At 37.6% G+C, this 24,183-nt stretch overlaps 1 protein-coding gene across 5 annotated transcripts in view; it reads left to right on the forward strand.

The window, feature by feature from the left end:
• The first annotated feature begins 244 nt into the window (after window positions 1–244).
• NFXL1 (nuclear transcription factor, X-box binding like 1) overlaps window positions 245–24,183 on the forward strand; it is a 71,592-nt gene continuing 47,653 nt past the window's right edge. The window contains exons 1-7 of one of the 5 annotated variants that reach the window (XM_087864157.1): window positions 245–327; window positions 753–998; window positions 3,617–3,793; window positions 18,314–18,423; window positions 20,399–20,532; window positions 23,598–23,776; window positions 24,011–24,172. In XM_087864157.1, the coding sequence (XP_087720283.1) occupies window positions 755–998; window positions 3,617–3,793; window positions 18,314–18,423; window positions 20,399–20,532; window positions 23,598–23,776; window positions 24,011–24,172 (1,006 nt within the window). In that variant the 5' untranslated portion in view covers window positions 245–327; window positions 753–754. Of the gene's footprint in view, window positions 391–752; window positions 999–3,616; window positions 3,794–18,313; window positions 18,424–20,398; window positions 20,533–23,597; window positions 23,777–24,010; window positions 24,173–24,183 lie in introns of all 5 variants that reach the window. The other 4 variants (XM_045815882.2, XM_045815884.2, XM_045815885.2 and 1 more) reach the window with 4 other exon arrangements.

The raw sequence follows: 24,183 nt of genomic DNA on the forward strand, positions 1-24,183 counted from the left end.
CTATAGCCACTCTTGACAGAATCCTGACACCTGAACGGGTTTAAGGTACTCTTAGGGAAGCCCCAGCATCCTCCGGAGTTGAGAACTCTTAGAGCCCGCCCACCTCCGCAACCTTCCGCCCACTTTAGGCGACAATCCCACCCAAGCCTCAGAGCACGCCGGGAACTGTAGTTTCCGAAGGCTCGGTCCAAGTCAGCGCACGCGTTCTGAGCTCCTTTCGCTCCCACAAACACTCCCGGATAAGGAAGTGGCCGGTGATGCCACGCGTTCTGCGGGCAGTGTATCCGGGCTTCTGGGAGTTGTAGTCGCCGGGGGCGGGCGCCGTCGGTAAGGAGACGTAGCTTTCCTTGGGGTCCTCTATTGCAGTTGGTTCCCGTCGGGAACCGAGGGGTTAGTCTGTAACGAGGGGTCAGTCTGTACTTCCCTGTGCACCGCGCTCCCTCTGAGGCTGAGGAAGCGCTTTCCTTTCCCCGGGCTCTGCCACTCTGGCTCTGGGTGCTCCTTGCCCTGAGGTCCATTTCTCTGCCTAGTCCTCTGCCTCTCTGGTCCATCTCCAAAACCTGGGCTTAGCGGGGACTCGCCCTCCCAGAGACAGGGCCGCGACCTTCTCAAACCCGGTCCTTGCCCTGCGGGGACCTTCCTCACTGCGCCCCTCATACTGGTTTCCGCCGCTGCCCCTGTTCGCCTCGGCACCCGCTGAGCTCACGCTCCTTCCACTCTTTTTTTTTTTTTTTTTCCCCTTTTTTCTGCAGGGATGGAAGCTTCCTGGCGCCAGGTGGCCGGTGGCCGAGGCCGAGCCCGAGGACGGGCCACTGCGGCCCCTTCGTCAGGAAATGGAATCCATCTCCGCGGCGCCGGAGGAGGGCGAGAAAAGGGCTCAGTGGGCGCTGCTGGACCTGGCCCCAGCCCCAGAGGAGCCGCGACCCCTGCGGCTGCAGGTAGTTCAGCCAGGCGCAGCCCCGCGGGACCTGAAGCACTGCAGACTTCCGTAGCCTGTGGTGAGAGGGGCTCCCGTCCTCGGTTTCACCTGGGTACCTACTAAGGCACTTACTAGTCAGAACTGCCTCCCCGCCCTGGCTCTCTCATTCACTTCTTTTCTTCTCCTTGGAGACTTCATTATTGCCCCCACTTCTCAGACCTTCAAGGAAGCTACTCATTTCGGCATTCTAGGCAGATTCCCAGCATACCTCTTTCACCTTCATTTTAATTACTATCAATCAGCATTACTTCTTTGTCCAGTGTTCTTCTCTTTATTCTTTTTTGCCTGCTGAATGCCTAGACCAAAAGTTGCAAATTGTGGCCCAGGGTTCTGATTTAGCCTATAGTTTGGTTTGGTTAATACAGTCCTTTAAATCTGAATTGGTTGCCAACGGGTGTTTTGTTTTTCTTTTCTTTCTAAAATCTCATAAAAATCTCGTTAACTTTTTTTTTTTTTTTTGTAAAATAGGATCGTGTGGTTTCACCTTTGTGCATGGCAACTGCCAGTTGCAGAAATTCCGTTTAGACTGAGTTTAAGCACCTCCTGGGTGGGGGGGGGGGCAGTTGTCATTTTCCATCTTTGCAAATGGATGGCCTTAGTTTAGTAACTTTAATTGTCTATGCCCTGTAAGCGCTTGAGCTTGAGGTATTTTTCTCAACTGTGGTTCCTATTAACAAATTTCATGTCTTTTTGGGATGTATCTGATGTGGCCTCCTCTGGCAGGTCATTATCCTTCATCCAACGCTGTGTTTTAGTGGAGCCTGAGAACACACGGCCAACTCTGAATTGTCCATACTAACGGAGGATTGCATGAAGCCAAAGGAATAATCCCCCAAATCATTTTACTTTTATGTGTGGAATGTACTTTTCGGAAAATATTTTTTGAGGGGAGGAGTGAGTTGAGCTTCTGAGTGTTTTTTCCCTAAGCTAATTTTAAAGTTATGTGGCATTCTCTTAGCTTAGAGTTACTGAGTTTATTTTAATTCCAGTACAGTTAACATACAGTGTTATATTAGTTTCAGGTGTGCAATATAGTGATTCGACACTTCCGTACATCCGCTGGGGCTCATCAACACAAGTGCACTACTTAATCCTCATCACTTACTTCACCCATCCCCCCACCCACCTCCCCCCTGGTAGCAGTTATGAGTTTACCATAGTGGTGGTGGTGAAACGTGCAAGTTGGAGACCAAGAACAGTTTTGGTAAAGTTTCTTGGATTTTGTGGATAGTAGAAAAGCAAACATTCTTCACCTGGGTAATTGAAATTTGTCTGTAAGAAATAATAGATAGGAAGTTTGCTTTGTCACTTTTCCTTGAGATGATCTAATGTGATACATTGATAGTGTTATGGATGTTTTTATTATGTCTTCTAATTCAGCCTTTAGAGAAATGTATCCTTACATGCTGTTTTTCCACAGCTAATGACATTTATCATCTCTCTTACTACACATCAAGTTTCGAGTCATATATCTTATAGTCATTACTTTTCTAATACTCGAGATTCCTATATAGGCACTGTATACATTTTCTTTCACTTTTACTTGAGATACTGCATAATCCCCAATTAAACTGGCTGCAGCAACAAAGGGAAAACATTTCATGAGGGAAATAAAAGATAAAACGTCGTTAAGTACAAATGCACCACCAAGATTAAGAAAGCTTATCTGGGTAGTGGCTCATCAGTTTTAAGCATAAAGTGAATTTAAATCAGAGATTTACAATTTTAATTAGTGAATTTAAAATCCTCTCAGTACGGACACTAATAAATTCAGATCAATTCAGTATGTTTGTGGCTCCTTTCTTGATACTATGATTGCTGTTCATAAGAGTTTATTAATAGTTAGTACTTGAAGAAAATTCCCCTGATCCTTGCCCTTAAGGAGTTGGGAATATGCTGTGAAGTAATCTAATTCTTTTCGTGTTATTATTTAACCAAGTAAAAAAATGAGAAGTACAGTCAGTGCTGAAGAGAATAGTGGAAGAACTAATACAAAATTTATTTGACTTTTTTTTTGGAATGAAGCTGCTGTAGGAACCACATTTTCCATATTGTCAACATTTTGTGTGGATTAATGTTATATATGTTTTGTGACCACATTTTAATGAAGGCAAAAAGTCCTTGAGCTTTCTAAGAGCAGATTATAAAGGTAATGGGTATACAGTGACTATTGTTTGTGCAGAATCTTTGGTGGGCCAGGCCAGGTTGGGCTGTGGTGTGGAAGAGGATTGTTTGAGAAAGCACCCAGTTTAACTGATTCTGCTGTGCTCCTAGTTGGCATGTATCCCACCTCTTAAAAATCTCTGTGCTTGATTTGTTTTTAATAATCCCATTTTAATTGTTATTAACGTCCTTATTTTGAGGTTAACTGTTTTTTGATACTTTTATCCTATCTTTATAATTTTTTAATTGATTTGTTAATCAGTGTTTCTAGAACAATTTGCTGCATTTAGCAGGATATTTAATAAAAGTGAAAGTTTTCATTGTGGTAGTATTCTCTTTAGTTGTTTGACAAGAAACTTGAAAATACTTTTTTTGTGCAAAATAGTAAAATAGAATGCTCCAAAGATGACTTTTAAATCTATGTGCTTAGAGATTGTTTTGCAGAAATTAAATGAATTTTTGTTTTCTTTTAAGCAGAGCTAATGTCTCAAAGGAAATTTGAGGAAATCAAGAAGGCCAATCAAGCTGCAGCCAAAAAACTTGTTGAAGAACACTTTAGCTCTTCCTCTGAAGAAGAAGGAGATGAAGATTTTGAAGGAAAACGGGGGAAAATAGTTGCTAATACATTTACAAGTTACACTACTCAGACAGGTGCTGTATGGTCTTTTAAATTTTGACTTTTTTTTTAAGTTTAAATTCCAGTTAGTTAGCATACAGTGTAATATTAGTTTCAGGTGTACAATGTAGTGATTCAGCACTTAGATACATCACCCAGTGCTTATCACAAGTGTGCTCCTTAATCCCCATCACCTGTTTCATTCTCCCCACGCACCTCCCTTTAGTAATCGTCAGTTTGTTCTCTATAGTTAAGAGTCTGTTTCTTGGTTTATCATTTGCTCTTCCTCCACCTTGCTTGTTTTGTTTCTTAAATTCCACATATGAGTGAAATCATTTGGTGTTTGTCTTTGTCTGAACTGACTTCACTTAGCGTAATACACTTGCTCCATCCGTGTCATTGAAAAACACAAGATTTCATTATTTTTTATGGTTAATATCCCATTGTGTATATATACCACATCTTCTTTATCCATTCTTCAGTCGATGGACATTTGGGCTATTTCCATAATTTGGCTAGTGTAGATAATGCTGCTATAAACATCAGGGTGCATGTATGCCTTAGAATTAGTATTTTTGTATTCTTTCGGTAAATACCTAGTAGTGCAATTGCTAGGTCATAGATAGTTCTATTTTTAACTTTTTGAGAAACCTGCATACTCTTCTCCAGCGTGGCTGCACCAGTTTGCATTTCCACCAACAGTGCAAGAGGGTTCCCTTTTCTCCACATGCTTGCCAACACCTGTTGTTTATAGTATTGTTGATTTTACCTATTCTGACAGGTGTGAGATGGTAGCTCATTGTAGTTTTGGTTTGCATTTCCCTGATGGTAAGTGATGATGAACATCTTGTCATGTGTCTGTTGCCCATCTGTAGGTCTTCTTTGGAAAAATAATCTATTCATGTCTTCTGCCCATTTTTAAATTGGATTATTTTTTGTGTGTGTGTTGAGTTTTATAAGTTCTTTGTATATAAATACATACTTTTTAAGATTTTACTTATTAGAGAGAGGGAGGGACAGAGAACAAGCAGGGGGAGCAGCAGAGGGAAGAGAGAAGCAGACTCTCTGCTGAGTAGGGAGCCCGATGTGGGGCTCCATCCCAGGACCCTGGGATCATGACCTGAGCTGAAGGCAGATGCTTAAGCCACTGAGCCATACAGGCGCCCCTTCTTTGTATGTTTTGGTTATTAGCCTTTTGTCAGATGTGTCATTTGCAAATATCTTCTTACATTCCAGAGGTTGCCTTTTCATTTTGTTGGTTGTTTCCTTTGCTGTGCAGAAGCTTTTTATTTTGATGAAGTCCCAATACTTTATGTTTGCTTTTGTTTCCCTTGCCTTAGGAGACATATCTAGTAAGAATTTGCTATGACCGATGTCAAAGTTACTGTCTATGTTTTCCTCTTAAGATTTTAATGGTTTTCTGTTTCACATTTAGGTCTTTCATCCATTTTGAATTTATTTTTGTGTATGGTATGAGAAAGTGGTCCAGTTTCATTCTTTTGTTGCTGTCCAGTTTTCCCAACACCATTTGTTGAAGAGACTGTCTTTTCCATAGGATATTCTTTCCTGCTCTGTCAAAGATTAATTGACCATTCAGTTGTGGGTTCATTTCCGGGTTTTCTATACTGCTCCATTGAGCAATGTGTCTATTTTTGTGCCAGTACTATACTGTTTTAATCACTACAGCTTTGTAATATAACTTGAAGTCCAGAATTGTGATGCCTCCAGATTTACTTTTCTTTTTCAAGGTTGCTTTGGCTACTGGGGGTCTTTTGTGGTTCCATACAAATTTTAGGATTGTTTTTCTAGATCTGTGAAAAATGTTGGTGGTATTTTGATAGGGATTGCATTAAATGTGTAGACTGCTTTGGGTAATATAGGCATTTTAACAATATTTGTTCTTCCAATCTATGAGCTTGGAATGTTTTTCCATTTCTTTATGTCATCTTTAATTTCTTTCATTAGTGTTTCATAGTTTTCAGAGTACAGGTACAGTTCTTTCACCTCTTTGGTTAGGTTTTTTCCTAGGTATCTGACTAGTTTTGGTCTAATTGTAAATGAGATTGATTCCTTGATTTCTCTTTCTGCTGCTTCATTATTGGTGTATAGTAAATCAACAGATTTCTGCATATTGATTTTGTATCATGTGACTTTACTAAATTCATATATCAGTTCTAGAACTTTTTTGGTGGAGTCTTCTGGGTTTTCTCTATAAAGTATCATGCCATCTGCAAATATTGAAAGTCTGACTTCTTCCTTGCCAGTTTGAATGCCTTTTATTTCTCTTCGTTGCTTGATTACTGTGGCTAGGCCTTCCGGTATTATGTTAAATAACAGTTATAAAAGTGGACATCCCCATCTTGTTCCTGATCACAGAGGAAAAGTTCTCAGTTTTCCTACCGAGGATGGTATTAGCTGTGGGCTTTACATATATGGCCTTTATCATGTTGAGATATGTTTCCTCTAAACCTACTTTGTTGAGGGTTTTTTCCATGAATGGATATTGTACTTTGTCAAATGCTTTTTCTGCATCTATTGAGAGGATCATATGGCTCTTATCCTTTCTTTTGTTAATGTGGTGTATCACATTAATTAATTTGTGAATATTGAACCACACTTACTGCCCAGGAATAAATCCCACTTGGTCATGGTAACTGATTCTTTTAATGTACTGTTGGATTCGATTTGCTCGTATTTTATTGAGAATTTTTGCATCCGTGTTCATCAGGGATTTGCCTGTAGTTCTCTTTTTTAGTAGTACCTTTATCTGGTTTTGGTATCAGGATAATGCTGGCCTCATAGAATGAATTTGGAAGTTTTCCTTCCTTTTCTATTTTCTGAAATAGTTTGAGAAGAATAGGTACTAACTCTTCTCTAAATGTTTGGTAACATTTGCCTGTGAAGCCATCTGGGCCTGGACTTTTGTTGGGAGATTTTTTTTTTTTATTAAGATTTTTAATATTTATTTATTTGACAGAGAGACAGGCAGCGAGAGACGGAACAGAAGCAGGGGGAGTGGGAGAGGGAGAAGCAGGCTTCCCGCCGAGCAGGGAGCCTGATGCGGGGCTCTGTCCCAGAACACTGGGATCATGACCTGAGCTAAAGGCAGACACTTAATGACTGAACCACCCAGGCGTCCCTGCTGGGAGATGTTGGAGATTTTTTATTACTGATTTAATTTCTTTGCTGGTTATCTGTCCAAGTTTTCTATTTCTTCCTGTTTCAGTTTTGGTAGTTTATATGTTTCTAGGAATTTGTCCATTTCTTCCAGATTGTGCAATTTGTTGGCATGTAATTTTTCATAATATTCTTTTATAATTCTTTGTATTTCTGTGGTGTTGTTTGTTATTTCTCCTCTCTCATTTGTGATTTTATCTATTTGAGTCCTTTCTCTTTTCTTTTGATAAGTGGCTAGAGGTTTATCAAATTTTTCAAAGAACCAGCTCCTTGTATCATTGATAGGTTCTACTGTTGTTGTTTTTTTTATTTTCTGTATCATTTATTCTGCTCTACTCTCTATTATTTCCTTCCTTCTGCTGCTTTAGGCTTAATTTGCTGTTCTTTTTCTAGCTCCTTTACAGGTGTAAGGTTAGGTTGTTTATTTAAGATTTTTCTTGCTTCTCGAGGTAGGCCTGTATTGCTATGTACTTCCCTTTTAGGACTGCTTTTTGCTGCATCCCAAAGGTTTTGGACTGTTGTGTTTTCATTTTCACTTGTTTCCATGTGTTTTTTAAAAATTCCTTTGTTGATTTCCTGGTTGACTCATTCAGTCTTAGTTGGATGTTCTTTCACCTCTATGTATTTGTGGTCTTTCCAGATTTTTTCCTGTGGTTGACTTCAAGTTTCTTATTGTGGTCAGAAAATATGCATGGTATGATCTCAGTCTTTTTGTACTTGTTGAGGCTTGATTTGTGTCTTAGTATATGATCTATTCTGGAGAATGTCCCATGTGTACTTGAAAAGAATGTGTATTCTGCTGTTTTAGGATGGAATGTTCTGAATATATCTGTTAAATCCATCTGTTCCAGTGTGTCATTCAAAGCCATTATGTCATTGTTGATTTTCTGTTAGATGATCTGTCCCTTGATGTAAGTGGGGTTTTAATGTCCCCTACCATTACTGTGTTATTATCAATTAGTTTCTTTATGTTTGTTATTTTATAGATTTGGGTGCTCCCATGTTGGGTGCATAAGTATTTACAATTGTTAGATCTTCTTGTTGGATTGTCGCCTTTGTTATGATATAGTGCCTTTCTTCATGTCTTGTTAGTCTTTGGTTTAAAGTCTAGTTTTTCTGGCATAAGTATTGCTACTCTGGGTCCTTTTGATGTCCATTTGCGTGATAAATGGTTCTCTATTACCTCACTTTCAATCTGTAGGTGTCTTGAGGTCTAAAATGAGTCTCTTATAGGCAGCATATCGATAGGTCTTGTTTTTCTATCCATTCTGACATGCTGTATCTTTTGATTGGTGCATTTAGTCCATTTACATTTAGAGTAATTATTGATATATATGTATTTAGTGCCATTTTATTACTTGTTTTGTCATTGTTTCTGGAGATTTTCTCCAATCCTTTCTTGTCTTTGTCACTTTTGGTCTTTCCTTTTCACTCAGAGAGTCCCGTTTAATATTTCTTGCAGGGCAGGTTTCGTGGTCGCGAACCCCTTTAGTTTTTGTTTGTTGGGAGACTCTTCTATTTCTCCTTCTATTCTGACTGATAGCCTTGCTGGATGGAGTATTCTTGGCTGCAGATTTTTCCCATTCAGTACTTTGAGTATATTATGCCACTCCCTACTGGCTTGGCCAAGTTTCCTTTGAGAGATCTGTAGCTAGCCTTCTGGGCTTTCCCTTGTAAGTTAAGGACTTCATTTGTCTTGCTGCTTTTAAGATTTTTCTTTATCTCTATATTTTGCAAATTTAATTACAAAATGTATTGGTGTTGACCTGCTTTTTTTTATTTTGTTGGGAGTGCTCTGTGTCTCCTGGATCTATATGTCTGTTTCCTTACCCAGATTAGGGAAGTTTTCAGCTGTGATTTCCACAAATAAATCTTCCGTCCCTTTTTCTCTCTCTTCTTCTTCTGGGGCTCCTCTAATATGAGTGTGATTATGTTTGATGGAGTCACTGAATACCCTAAGTCTAGTCTCATACTTTATAATTCTTCTTCCTCTCTTTGTTCAGCTTCACTATTTTCCATTATTTTTTCTTCTATGTCACTTATTCGTTCCTCTGCTTCTTCCAGCCTTGTGTTCATTGCAACAAGTCTGTTTCCAATGCCAGTTATTGTATTTTTCATTTCTGACTGATTCTTTTTAACTCTTTTTTTCTCTGCTGTAAGGGTCTCCCTGATGTCTTCCGTTCTTTTCTCAAGCCCAGTGGTATCCTTATGATTGTTGCTTTAAATTCTCCATCAAGCGTATTACTTATATCGATTTTGCTTAGATTTCTGGCTGTGACTTTATGTTGTTCTTTTGTTTGGTATTAATTCCTCTGTCTTGGCATTTTGTCTAAGTCTCTGCCTTCTGTGTTTTAGAAAAGTCCATTATGTTTCCTTCTCCTGAGAATAATGGCTTTATGAATAAGAGGTCAGATAGTGTCCAGGGCCTGGCCTTTCAGGCAGTGTCTTTGGTGTGTGCTGCTTGTGCCCTGCTGTTGTGTTTTGGCTGCTGTATCCTTCAGGCCAGTCCTCTGCAGAGGCTCTCCTTGTATGCAGTGGATAGTGTTTGGTCCTTGATCTGAATGTGGCAAGTTTTAACTAGGTGTATTTTGGTCTGCTGGTTTAAATGATAGCTGATACTAGTTCCACTGTTCCGAACTGAAGCCTTACAGAACTCTCTGGTCCAGAGATGTGGTATGGGCGGGGGTTCCTGCTGGTCCTCTGGGGAAGGGGCCTGCTGCGCTGGGACTGAGGCAGTCTTGACTAAGAAGGCAGTTTCTCCGGAGTGCAGGGATGTGGGAGTTGGTGTAAGCAGGTTAGGGAGCCTTGCCAGCACTGTGCTGCTTACCACAACTGTCTCTGTGTTTATACTGAGGGACTGGGAGAGAAATGGCCCTGGCTGGCTCCTTTGTCTCCCAGGAGGCATGTCCAGTGAACACTCCCTCACAGGGAGCACCCTAAGAGGAGTGAATAATCTCCCCCTGTGTGCCCCAGGCACTCTTCAGACCACTGTTCCCACGCTGTCTGCCCAAAGGTTGTTTGTCTGCCTTCTCTTCAGGAGCAGTGCGTGCCCTCAGGGCTGTATCCCAGCCAGGCCTGCTGACCTTTAAAACTCTAGTCTTTATGCCCCACTGGTTGCAAGAACTCAGGAAAATCAGCCCTTCTTGTATTTCCAGCCAGTGGCTTTGAGGAAATGTTCTTGTGCATCCTGGTGTGCTTTTCTCCCTCTCACCTTTCTCTCACCATGGCTCCCTTCCTACCGTGGCACTCGTGATCTGTTTCTCCCCTAAACCACGTCTCTGTCCTGTCTCCTTTTTTGTGGCTTCTTCTCTCCCTTTACTTGCGGAGTTTATTTTGTCAATCTTCAGGTTGATTTCTGGGGTATTTAGAATTATAGTTATCTACTGTTTGAAGGAAGAGATGAGCCTACGGTACTCCTACTCTGCCGCCATCTTAGCTCACCCCTAAATTTTGACTGTTTTGACATCAATGAAAATATATTCCTGACTTTTAAAAAACACTTTTAGTCTATATGGAATAGTTTTTGCATCTTAAGAATGAGCATTTTTGTATTGCAGAGTTGAATTTTTGTGCATTTTACTATTTGAGTTACATGTTGTAGAACATTAATCTTTCCATAGAGCAAATAGAATAGCAGTGTCCCTTATAGCCTTAGAAGTTCTCCTATGTGTGTAATTGATAATTCATTAGAATCTGGGAGGGGGATGCCAGAGCTCCCCCAAATGTTTGGGGTCAGGTTGTCCCCAGTTATGATTTGGTTGGACTTGACAACTTTGAATACTCCCTTTAATCTATTCTTCATTTTTCTTTTTCATCATATGTTAAATGTGTTTTCAAGTCAATTTCATTTCTTGACTTTCTTCCTTTATATTGTATCTTACAACTTAGGATTCCTTTTTTTTTTTTAAAGTAAGTTTCTGCTTTGATGTGTACAGCATCATTAAATGTTGTGTATATCTGGGTTACTCTTAATACCACATTTGTTTACGAGTAAGAGGGCCAAATTGATGACACTATGAAGGATTTAGTACTAAGTATAAAAGTAGATTATTTTAAATTTAAGTCTGTTAACACTTTCCATATTTTATACTTATTGTTATTATTAGAAAGATGCTTACATGTATTATCAACATTAGTTGCCTGAGTATTCTGATGGCATCATGAAGCCAGGCACACATTGTCAAGTATATTTTCTAAGGAATTTACCGTATCTGCTAAGGAATTGAGATTAGGAGGCTTGAAGTCTGGCTCAGCCAGGTAGGTTGATAAAGTGTGACCTTTATCAACGGGCTCAGCCAGGTAAGTTGATCAAGAGTTACTTTAAGGTTAGGAAGTTTCTTGCTTCTAGAGGACTTTATAGAAAGTAACCTTAGGAAGTTTCTTACTTGAAGAGGACCTCACTTAAACTATTCTAGATAGTGAGTGATTTTATTTTTAAATAGGAAATACAGTACTGTAACTCATTTTTTTCCTACTATTTAAAAAACATCATTTATAAGTTATTAATTTTGGTTTAGCTTTCATCTTAAGGTGGTAAGGCAATTTTTCTTATGTTGTTTTTTGTCCAATCCATAAATATTTTGATTCTTGTTCCTTTTTGTTCTCTACTTTGCCTGTATCAAAGTAAGGAAATCTGACGACTTGATTTGAGAACAATAAATGTTAGGGTAATGAGGTGTTTCCCATCTCACTTTAGTGGATTAAACACCAGAAATTTGCCAGAGAGGTTCTTTCTTTTTGTCTGAGCGCAGCCTTTGTACCTTCATGACCCTTCTCTCAAATTTCAGACTTGCACGGTCAACTTCCTAATGGGTGTCTCTATCTGATTGGCTCATGGACACATCAAACATAGGTTGAAAGATAACTTTTTTCTTGTTTTGGTTACCTCAGTTGGTAGCACCACTATTTTCCCCTTCACCCACTGAAGCCAGAAATCCGGGTGCAGTGATGGCACAAACATACCGTGAGTGAGTCTCATCCAGCAGTGTCCTCCCCTCAGCCCATCTCATCAGACACGGCACTCTTTCCTTTGAATGTTGACATGAACGTAGGCTTTTTTTTTTTTTTTTTTTAAGATTTTATTTATTTATTTGACAGAGAGACAGCCAGCGAGAGAGGGAACACAAGCAGGGGGAGTGGAAGAGGAAGAAGCAGGCTCTCAGCTGAGGAGCCTGATGCCGGGCTCGACCCCAGAATGCCGGGATCACGCCCTGAGCTGAAGGCAGACACTTAACGATCTGAGCCACCCAGGCACCCCAAACGTAGGCTTTTAAAAGCAGCACAATCTAATTGTCACCAAGTCCTGCTGAGTTTTACTTCCTAAATTTCTTTCTTTTTTTTTTTTTTAATGTTTATTATATTATGTTAGTCACCATACAGTACATCCCTGGTTTCCGATGTAAAGTTCGATGATTCATTAGTTGCATATAACACCCAGTGCACCATGCAATATGTGCCCTCCTTACCACCCATCACCGGTCTATCCCATTCCCCCGCCCCCCTCCCCTCTAAAGCCCTCAGTTTGTTTCTCATAGTCTGTAGTCTCTCATGCTTCATTCCCCCTTCTGATTATCCCCCCACTTTCTTTATCCCTTTCCTCCCCTACCGATCTTCCTAGTTCTTATGTTCCATAGATGAGAGAAATCATATGATAATTGTCTTTCTCTGCTTGACTTATTTCACTTAGCATTATCTCCTCCAGTGCCATCCATGTTGCAGCAAATGTTGAGAATTCGTTCTTTCTGATAGCTGAGTAATATTCCATTGTATATATGGACCACAGCTTCTTAATCCAGTCATCTGTTGAAGGGCATCTCGGTTCCTTCCACGATTTAACTATTGTGGACAATGCTGCTATGAACATTGGGGTGCATATGGCCCTTCTCTTCACTACGTCTGTATCTTTGGGGTAAATACCCAGTAGTGCAATGGCTGGGTCATAGGGTAGCTCAATTTTTAACTTTTTAAGGGACCTCCACACTGTTTTCCAGAGTGGCTGTACCAACGTGCATTCCCACCAACAATGTAGGAGGGATCCCCTTTCTCCACATCCTCTCCAGCAATTGTTGTTTCTTGCCTTGTCAATTTTTGCCATTCTAACTGGCATAAGGTGGTATCTTAGTGTGGTTTTGATTTGAGTTTCCCTGATGGGTAATGATTTTGAACATTTTTTCATGTGTCTGTTAGCCATTTGTATGTCATCATTGGAAAAGTGTCTGTTCATATCTTCTGCCCATTTTGTGATTTGTTTGTTTCTTGTGTATTGAGTTTGAGAAGTTCTTTGTAGATCTTGGAAACCAGTCTTTTATCTGTAGTATCATTTGCAAATATATTCTCCCATTCCATGGGCTGCCTCTTAGTTTTTTTGACTGTTTCCTTGGCTGTGCAGAAGCTTTTTATCTTGATGACGTCCCACAAGTTCATTTTATCTTTTGTTTCTCTTGCCTTTGGAGATGTGTCATGAAAAAGGTTACTTTGACCGATGTCATATAGGTTGCTGCCTATGTTCTCCTCTAGGATTTTGATGGATTCCTGTCTCACATCGAGGTCTTTCATCCATTTGGAGTTTATCTTTGTGTATGGTGTGAGAGAGTGGTCAAGTTTCATTCTTTTGCATGTAGCTGTCCAATTTTCCCAGCACCATTTATTGAAGAGACTGTCTTTTTTCTACTGGATGTTTTTTCCTGCTTTATCAAAGATTAGTTGCCCAAAGAGCCGAGAGTCCATTTCTGGATTCTCTATTCTGTTCCATTGGTCTATGTGTCTGTTTTTGTGCCAGTACCATGCTGTCTTTGTGATCACAGCTTTGTAGTACAGCCCGAAATCCGGCATTGTGATGCCCCCAGCTTTGTTTTTCCTTTTCAACAGTTCCTTGGAGATTCAGGGCCTTTTCTGGTTCCATACAAATTTAAGGACTATTTGTTCCAGTTCTTTGAAAAATATCATCGGTATTTTGAACAGGATAGCATTGAAAGTGTAGATTGCTCTGGGTAGCATGGACATTTTAACTATGTTAATTCTTCCGATCCATGAGCATGGAATATTTTCCCATCTTTTTGTGTCTTCCTCAATGTCTTTCAAGAGTGATTTATAGTTTCTAGAATATAGGTTCTTTACGTCTCTGGTTAAGTTAATTCCAAGGTAACGTATGGTTTTTGGTGCTATTGTAAATGGGATGGATTCCCTAATTTCTCTTTCTTCAGTCTCATTATTCGTGTATAGAAATGCAACTGATTTCTGAGCATTGATTTTGTATTCCGCCACCTTACTGAATTGCTCTATAACTTCTAATAGTTTGGGAGTGCATTCTTTTGGGTTTTCCATATAGACTATCATGTCATCTGCGAAGAGAGACAGTTTGACTTCTTCTTTGCCGATTTGGATACCTTTTATCCCTTTTTGTTGTCTGATTGCTGTTGCCAGGACTTCTAGTACTATGTTGAATAATAGTGGCGAGAGTGGGCATCCTTGTGTTCCTGATCTTAAGGGAAAGGCTTCCAGCTTTTCCCCATTGAGAATAATATTTGCTGTAGGCTTTTCATAGATGGCTTTTATGAGATTGAGAAATGTACCCTCTATTCCTACACTCTGAAGGGTTTTAATCAGGAAAGGATGCTGTATTTTGTCAAATGCTTTTTTTGCATCAATTGAGAGGATCATATGGTTCCTGAGTCTTTTCTTGTTGATATGATGTATGACGCTGATCGATTTGCGAATGTTGAACCACGCTTGCATCCCAGGTATGAATCCCACTTGGTCATGATGGATAATCCTTTTAATGTACTGTTGGATTCTATTAGCCAGGATCTTGTTGAGGATTTTGGCGTCCATATTCATTAGGGAAATCGGTCTGTAATTCTCCTTTTTGATGGTGTCTTTGCCTGGTTTGGGGATCAAGGTAATATTGGCCTCATAGAATGAGTTTGGTAGCTTTCCTTCTGTTTCTATTTTTTGAAATAGCTTTAGGAGAATAGGTATTATTTCTTCTTTGAATGTTTGGTAGAATTCCCCAGGAAAACCATCCGGGCCTGGAGTTTTGTTATTTGGAAGGTTGTTTATCACTGACTCAATCTCTTCATAATTAATTGGCCTGTTTAAAAAATCAATTTCTTCCTGTTTCAGTCTTGGTAGTTTATAGGTTTCCAGGAAGGCCTTCATCTCTTCCAGATTGCTTAATTTATTGGCATATAGCTGTTGATAAAAGTTTCTAATTATCCTTCCAGTTTCATTGGTGTTGGTCGTGACCTCTCCTTTTTCATTCATAATTTTATTAATTTGGGTCTACTTCCATAAATTTCTTAACTCTACCCTTCCTCTCCCCATATACTACTATTGCCTAATTCAGTCCCCTACGCTGTTTAATATGTGGATTAAATCCATATGACTTTATGAGGTAGATATTAATATTGCTATTATTACTATTTTTATTACTATTTTAAAGATGAGAAAACTGAGACAAATAGGTAATTTGCTTAAAGTCGTTTTGTGCTTTATCTGCTGTAACTGCCTCTTAACTGGTTCTTCAGGCTTCCAGTCTTGGCCTCCATAGACTCAACTTTCTTCAGTTGCCAGAGTGATCTTTTTAGAATGTATGACTTCAGATCTTAGGCTATCCACTATGAAACCTTAGCCAGTATACTTACTTAATCCTGCCTGCAGCCAAACTTGAATACAATTTTCAAAGAAATCTTAAATAAGTGTTATAAATATAAGGTTGCACTTTATTTTGTTAAAGCCTTATTCCATCATGTTCCCAAATTCTATTTTATGTGCTAGCTGTTAAATTAGGTGAAATTTAAAATGTTATGCAGTTGACCTTTGAACAGCATGGATTTGAGCTGTGCAAGTCCACTTATATGTGTATTTTTTCAATAAATGCAGGTACAGTACTGTAAATGCATTTTTTAATTTTGTTAATAACATTTCTTTCTTCGTTTTTTTTGTTGTTGTTTTAAATTTTTACTTAAATTCTAGTTAGTTAACATGCATTGCAATATTGGTTTCAGGAGTAGAATTTAGTGATTGATCAGTTACATATAACAGCCAGTGCTCATCACAACAAATGCCCTCCTTAATACCCATCACCCATCTAGCCCATTCCCTGCCCACCTCCTTCCATGAACCTTCAGTTTGTTCTCAATAGTTAAGAGTCTCTTATGGTTTGCTTCTCGCTTTTTTTTCCCCTTCCCATATATTCATTTGTTTTGTTTCTTAAATTCCACATGAGTGAAATCATATGGTATTTGTCTCTCTCTGACTTATTTCACTTAGCATAAGGTACTCTAGCTGTATTCACGTTGTTGAAAATGGCAAGACTTCATTCTTTTTGATGGCTGAGTGATTGTATATATATATATATTGTGTGTGTGTGTATATATATATATATACACACACATATATATATAGTTGTATATATATATTACATCTTCTTTATTCATTCATCAGTTGTTGGACATTTGGCCCCTTCCTTAGTTCCTTAGTTGTTGATAATGCTGCTGTAAACATTGGGATGTATGTGTCCCTTTGAATCTGTATTTTTGTATCCTTCGGGTAAATACCTAGTAGTGCAATTGCTAGGTCATAGGGTAGTTCTATTTTTACCTTTTGAGGAACCTCCATACTGTTTTCCAGAGTGGCTGTACCAGTTTGCATTCCTACCAACAGTGTAAGAAGGTTCCCCTTTCTCCACATCCTCACCAACATCTGTTGTTTCCTGGGTTGTGAATTTTAGCTTCTGACTGGTGTGAGGTGGTATCTCATTGTGGTTTTGACTTGTATTTCCCTGGTGATGAGTGATGTTGAACATCTTTTCATGTGTCTGTTAGCCATCTGGGTGTCTTCTTTGGAAAAATATCTATTCATGTCTCCTGCCCATTTCTTAACTGGATTATTTGTTTTCTGGGTATTGATAACATTTCTTATTCTCTACCTTACTTTATTGTGAGAATACAGCATGTAATATATATAGCATACAAAATACGTGTTAATTGTTTCATGTTGTTAGGCTTCTGGTCAACGTAAGCTACTAACTAGTAGTTAAGTTTTAGGGGGTCAAAAGTTACATGCAGATTTACGACTGCGTGGTTGTTTAAGGGTCAGCTGTACATTTGTTAAAGCCAACTATGTTGAAGAGCAAAGTAAGCACACGACAGGATTATTAAGTCTGCTTTTAAGGATACTCTCTAAACTTCAATGTTTATTTAAAATAAAGCAATTGTCTTTAATAATTATATAATAGTTTTGGGAGTGATTTTATGTATATTTTGTTTAATATCCTGAATTATTTTTATGTTTATATTATGGTAGAGCAAGTTTTTGTAAGTGCTTGTTTACTTAGGTGATTTTAGAAAGGAAAGAATTAGCCAAATGTCCTATTTATTTAACTTTTCTGTTTGGTGACTTAAATTTTGATTTGAACCATTTTATTGCCTTGATAGCTTATGCTGTTAGTCTAATTTTACTGGAGACTCAGTTCCTCTCTCGAGGAATCTTTATTATACTAAAGACATGTAGGTTTATTTCTTTTACACTAAAGTGACTCAGATTATTGCCTTTTTGGTGTCATATGCTTTTGGGTAGTTTTTCAGGCTTTCATTTTGTTGTCACCTGTTATTTCTTGGATCTTCTTGTGGTAACTTTTTGCCGCAACATAGTGTAGGATTAAGAGGGCTCACTTTGCAGTCAGACTAAAGTTACTTAATTGTTCTTGCCTCAGTTTTCTCATATTCTCTGTGAAATGAATACAAAAATAGTTCATTTAATCCACTGAAAACAAAACATACAGTGCCTACCAAATAAATTCTCAATAATTGCTTACAGAAAATTGCAGTTTAGTGATATTTTCTAAGAAGCTCATGCTATCTTTTTAAGCAGAAATAGTGAACATAATTTAATGAAATAAGGCGATTATAATGTAGTGAACTCAGGATCATTTCATCTAACAGGTTTTCAGTAAGAGTATGCTATGTATCAACACACACGTTTGTATTTAGGCTAAATGGCTCTGCTGGTCTTTGACTTTGCAGGTTCTTTCACTTTGCTTCTAGGTATGCTTTCCCTTGTTACTTGACATCTTGCCTCTCTTGCCCATGGCTCTGCCCTCACCAAAGTTGTTAAGGACTGTAACAGCAATAAGAGCAAGTATGTTCTCAGAGCGGGCCGATGTACTGTTTTGAATTAAGGACATAAGATTTAATGCATGGACTTCGTGACCTCTTGGCAGCTCATTGGTTGCTTTTTTTTTTTTTTTTAACTTCTCATTTTTCAGTTGTATATCGGGCAATTGATAATGGCTATAATTCTCAGTGTGGTGCTATTAGTGAGTTTGTGTTACTTTCAGATGTTGCTTAACATGAAGTTTTCAATTTTTAAATTTCAAGATGGAGATATGCGTGAATTAGAGCGAACAAGACAGTATGTACATGAAGCTTTCCAAGCAGGGGCTATGACATGCTTAATTTGTATTGCTTCAGTGAAGAGAAACCAAGCAGTAAGTTTTTCCCTTTATCTATATTAATGCATCTCCCCAAAATATCTTTTTTTGTATTTATCATATTTAACCACTTATTATCTTTTTGTTTATTTTTGTTCAAAAATGCTTCATTTGAGAATTTTATTTATGAATTGATCTTCATTTTGTAAATCTGTAATTTGAAGAAATTACCTCTAAATGAGCATCCAATATTTTTAGCACTGTTAATATATGTGAAGCAAATATCTTCAATTTTAATGCATATGTCAATTTGATAAAGCATAGCATCTACACTTTAGAGATTCCTACAAATACTGAAATATTAAATTGCACTATATTTCACAACTTTCGGCAGGTTTTAAAAAAGGGAGATATGGTCCCTGCCTTGAAAGAAGTAGAACCCAGCCGTGACACTTAACAGTTTATTAGTGAGCTTCTCTTGTGTTTCTTGTGTTGAAGACACTGGAAAATGGCTAGGATCGTTGGGGAGAGATGGATTCAGATATAACTCATGTACTTGGAGGTGCTATGGTCTAATGGTGAAGTTATCCATATGTAAATTTAAAAGGGCATTAAAGAAGCAATTAAGGGGAATCAGTGACTGAATATGGTGGACTCAACATTTAGACTCAGATTAATCTGCTATTATAGCAGCATTGCCTAGACAAAACCAGGCCTGATGATTTGAGTTGGTTGTGTAGAGTGAATCAGAAATTTAACATGCATTGGATAGGATAGATGTGGATGCATGTGCCTTTGGTGTCTAGAGTCACATCTGGTTGGCTTACTGTGATTTCCGCTCTGGTGGGTGAATAGTCTCTCTGCATGTGGTTATAGTCCCACCTTAAACACTTGGTGTATGTGTAGCTTTATTTTTTTTAAACCTTAATGCTTTCTCCTTGCGAACTGACTCAGCTAGTATGCAGGCATTGTGCAGAAGCACAGGGGAGTTAACGCCTGTTAGGGCAACTTTCTTCCACATGGAATTAATTGGCGGATGAGTATCCCAGCCTTCTGTCCGGTAGGGGTTGGGGCTGGGGTGGTTTGAGATGTGTTTTACATGGTTCTTCAGAGGGTCCATAACAGGACCGAACTTTGGCCCTTAGCAAGAATCAGCTCAACAATGCACCATTTATTGGCATTTCTTCTTGTCTACCTTATGCCCTCATTGTTGCATCCCAGTTCTTTTCTCAGGCACTGCTTTGGGGGTAACCCAAACTTTTTTTTATGCTTTTTTTTTTTTTTAATGCTTTTGCCAGCTTATGCATTGTGCTACATGTGTGATTTTATTGGACAGTTGCAAAATGTTATAATGAAAGAACTGATTTTTGTCATTGAAGTGTTCACAGGTTTTAAAAATTAATTTATTATTCCTTAAGTTTAAAAATATATATATTCTTAAGTTTTTTGCTCGTTAAATTTTTAGAATTTAACATTAAGTGCCAGACTAATAGATTTTATGTAACAAAAGGAGTATGTAAAGATATATGTACATAATATGTTTCAGGATTTCTCTGTAGCATTATTTATAATTGGAAATAACCTAAATGTCCAGTAAGAAATTGGTTAAATAAATGATGATATGTAAATCTACGTGATATGCAGCTATAAATATCATGTATGAACTTATATAATAATGGTAAGTGCTTATAGTATGTTAAAAGACTATAAAGTTATGTATCAATTAGTACAGCATGACCTTATTTTTAAAAAAGTATGAAATGTATACCAAAACAATTGGAGATCATTCAGAATGTTAGTAGTTAGTTATTTCTAGCTAAATGACTCTGGGTAATTAATGTTTTTATTTCAAATGTTCTACACTTAAATAAATTTTTATGAAGAACATTTCTTCTATTAGACTGGAAGGAAAATTTTTTTTCTTTAGTCCTTAGCTCTTCAAAGTTGTTTAGTGTGATGCTCACTTTAAAGTATTGTGGAATTATCAAAGAAAATCATTGCAACATTTTAATTTCTGTTACCTTTGTCTTAGGTTTGGAGCTGTTCAGGATGTTTCTGTATATTTCACATGCCCTGTATCCAGAAGTGGGCTAAAGATAGCCAGTTTCTGGTATCTTCTCCTTTGACAGATGACGATTTTGGAAAGAGAGATTATCCTTGGCCATGGTAACTTTCTGCTAATTTAGTTGGAATAGTAAGTTGTAAAATAAATGAAAATTGTAGGTCATAAGTTGCCTTATTGGCAGTTTCAGAGTCCATGTTGGGCCTTCGTTAGTTTGGTTTGTGGAGTTATAGTACTTTGATAATGGCTTCTATTTTTTTTTCCAATTTGTGTAACTACTTGTTCCTTTCAAAAACCAATAAATCATTCAGACTTTACTTTTTCTTCTGCGAAACGTCTCCTTAATTATCTTTTTTAAAGAACTTCCATTTCTTTCAAATTCTGTAGGACTAGAATCCTTCTTAATTCTGGTACTTCTCTTCTGGAGTTACTGTTAGTATACATTAGTTAGTATCACATGGTACAAGATGGCCATCTAATGTATTTTGATCATAGGCTTGCTGATTTTATCTTTGTAATCTCTCAAACTGCAGGTGTATATTATCCAATCTTACCAGTTTTTCCACATTTATTTCATTAGTATGGCTTATCAATGATGAATATTTGATTGTGAACTTCTGTTATATTTCTAGAAAGAGTTGGGGAGTGGAAAATTTATATCTCTGCTAAATAAAGATAATAAAAAATTTATCCATACTGGCAGTTCCGGGGGTAGATTTACCATCAGGATAATGAAGCATAAACTTCAGGGCTTCTGTGTTCATATAAATATTCACTTTTGTAGCTAATTTTATATTCTTAACAGAGGCCCCTAAATTGTATAAGATTCAGACCCTGGAAAACCTGGATCCGTATCAGACCTCCCCTTATTACCACGAATACTGATATATTTGTAAAATTGTGGTGGTGTAGTGGTTTTTTTTTAAAGTAGGCTCCACGATGAACTGACAGCCACTCAGGTGCCCCTGTGGTAGTGTAGTTTTTCCAAAACATTTTAGACACACTAGTTACTTTGAAAAATAATTCTCAGCATTCTGTGAGGGTTTTTATTCCCATGTTAATGGGATATTGAAATTGATGAAGCAAAACGATATATTCAGGTTTCTCTTAAGTGGTGAAGCCAGGATTTGAAACCTAGGATTTCTGACTTCTAAATTCGGTGCCTTTTCTATTCTTTTGAGTTGTCTCTTATAATACTATTTTTAGAGATATTTGTTTTGTTCGCATTGAATATTAGCTTCTCTGAAACAGTTTAAAATTTCAGAGTCTGTATTTGTTTTGCTACTACATATTTGTGGATTTCAGTGTTCAATAGGTACAAAATTAAACTAGATATTCAGACTTCATTTTAGAGGTCTAAGCCTTATGCATACTATTTATTACCCTTGCTCAACTCATTCTATTTTAAGTGGTCATTTTGCCACAGTGCTGGGAAGTACCAGTTAAAAGGGGAATGAACTTCTGAGGAACAAAAAATTGAATCAGCTGTGTAGTAGTAACCTTTGCATTCTATATTTCATATTTTTAAAGAAAATCAATGACTATTCTAGATTTGTTTAATCCTCACCAAGGTGGAGCTAGAACTTGATACAAATATTAGTAGTTCTAAATTTGTTGTTTTGTGGAATTCAAACATTTAAAATGTTTAAATGTTTCTACTAAGATGTTGCTTGCTTGTATTTAAGACATTGACATAATTACATTTCATTATCGCATGCCATTATTTTAAATAAAACACATGCATTTGCACATAATGCCGTTACCTCTCCCAATCTCCTAGAACAATTTAGCCTCTCTGTTGATGGGCAGTATTAGGGTGTTGTGAGCTGCTTTTTAGCCATCCATATCTAGGCTTATTTAAAGTACACATCCCCCTCCACATTAGCTTAGAGGAATATAGACGTTTTCCCCTTATAATTCTTCCAACCAAATAATTTTAGTTAGTTATTCTAGATGAAACATGGTATTTTGTTTTTGATTTTTGATTACAAAAATAAATATCTTTGGTTATTCTGAATTTTTATGTGGCATTTATTTGGAAACAGAACATGGTCTCAGGGGCACCTGGGTGGCTCAGTCAGTTAAGCATCTGCCTTCATCTCAGGTCATGATCCCAGAGTCCCGGGATTGAGTCCCACATCAGACTCCCTGCTCAGCAGGGACTCTGCTTCTCCCTCTGCCCCTCAGCCCGCTCATGCTCTCTCTCACTCTCTCTCTCTCTCAAATAAATAAATAAAATCTTAAAAAAAAAAAAAAAGAACATGGTCACAGGACAATGAAAATATAAATGATACAAAAGAAAGTGATGACATGAGACTTTTTCCAGTATAGTATACTATCTATACTCATTTGGGAATAGTAAGGGTTAGAACATCTTTTTAGAATGACGAAATCTGTGACCCACAAGTGAATTTAATAGGGCTGAAGGTTAACACTGCTTTATTTTAATTGTGGTAGGTAAAAATCTTTCTGCTCTAGCAGAGAAAATGAAACAATATTTGAACTTTCCTTTGATTTAAGCACATTTGTTATGTATCTATTTTGTATTAGATGTTGAGAAATTCTTTATTTCCCCTCAATTCTAAATTGTAGGCATGTTTCTTGCTACTGTATTGCCTACCTATAACCTGGTTTTTCTCTTCTGTTTGCTGCTGCTAATATATTTTACTTATTTGCAGGTCTCCCAACCAAACTTTTAAAACACTGAGCTTTATAAAAATTGGAATGATTACCTCAAGAATAAAGTTCATCTGCTTAGTAGAAAGCTAATGTTGCTTTCTTTTTGTAGCTTCATTCTAACTATGTTTAATACAGTAGCAACTAGCCACATGTGGTTATTTAAATTTTGAAAAATTATAATAAATTCTGTTTCTTTCTCAGTTGTATATATTAGCCACATTTTAAGTGCTCACTGGTCATATGTGGCTAGTGGCTACTGATTTGAACATGGTAGGTTCCAACATTTCAAATTATATTGGACAGAGCTGTTCTAAATGGTTGAAATTGATTTTTGTAAAATCTTATTTCTTACTAGTATGAAGATGGAGCAGAGGGTGCATTAATATAAAATTAATTGAGTATACTCTCCTTCTAAGTATGTTTATATTCCTGTTTCTCATGTCACTTTTAAAAATGAAATTAATTTCAGTAATTTCATTCTTTTTTGTAGTCCAAAATGTAGGTTTGAATACAAACGATCTGACACACCTAGTAGGTACTATTGCTATTGTGGAAAAGTAGAAGATCCACCTTTAGATCCATGGCTTGTGCCTCATTCATGCGGCCAAGTATGTGAGAGAGAATTTAAACCTCCTTGTGGCCATAAGTGTTTACTCCTCTGTCATCCAGGTGAGTTAAATATTACATTTCTAATTATTTGTGGGTGGTTACTTCTTATGTTGAGGCAGGAAAAAAAACTGTGAAAGTTTAATTCAGAACTTAAGTTTACATAAGAAAATATTAGAAGGGAATGTCTTTCAAAGTATCAGTAAAGAAAGCTTTCCAAATTACTGAAAGGCGTAGGAATTGAACGTTTTAAATTTTGATTCGTGATTTTTTTTTCCCCCTTTCATTGGGTTCTAGGTCCCTGCCCTCGTTGTCCAAAGATGGTCACAACTACTTGTTACTGTAGAAAAGCAAAACCGATACCTCGTAGGTGCAGTGCTAAGGAATGGTCCTGTCAGCAGCCATGTGGGCAGAAGTTGCTTTGTGGACAACATAAATGTGAAAATCCTTGTCATGCAGGTAAAAACGCC

Source organism: Ursus americanus, chromosome 8 (genome assembly GCF_024610735.1).
Source record: "Ursus americanus isolate L20-20 chromosome 8, mUrsAme1.1.p, whole genome shotgun sequence".
NCBI lineage: Eukaryota > Metazoa > Chordata > Mammalia > Carnivora > Ursidae > Ursus > Ursus americanus.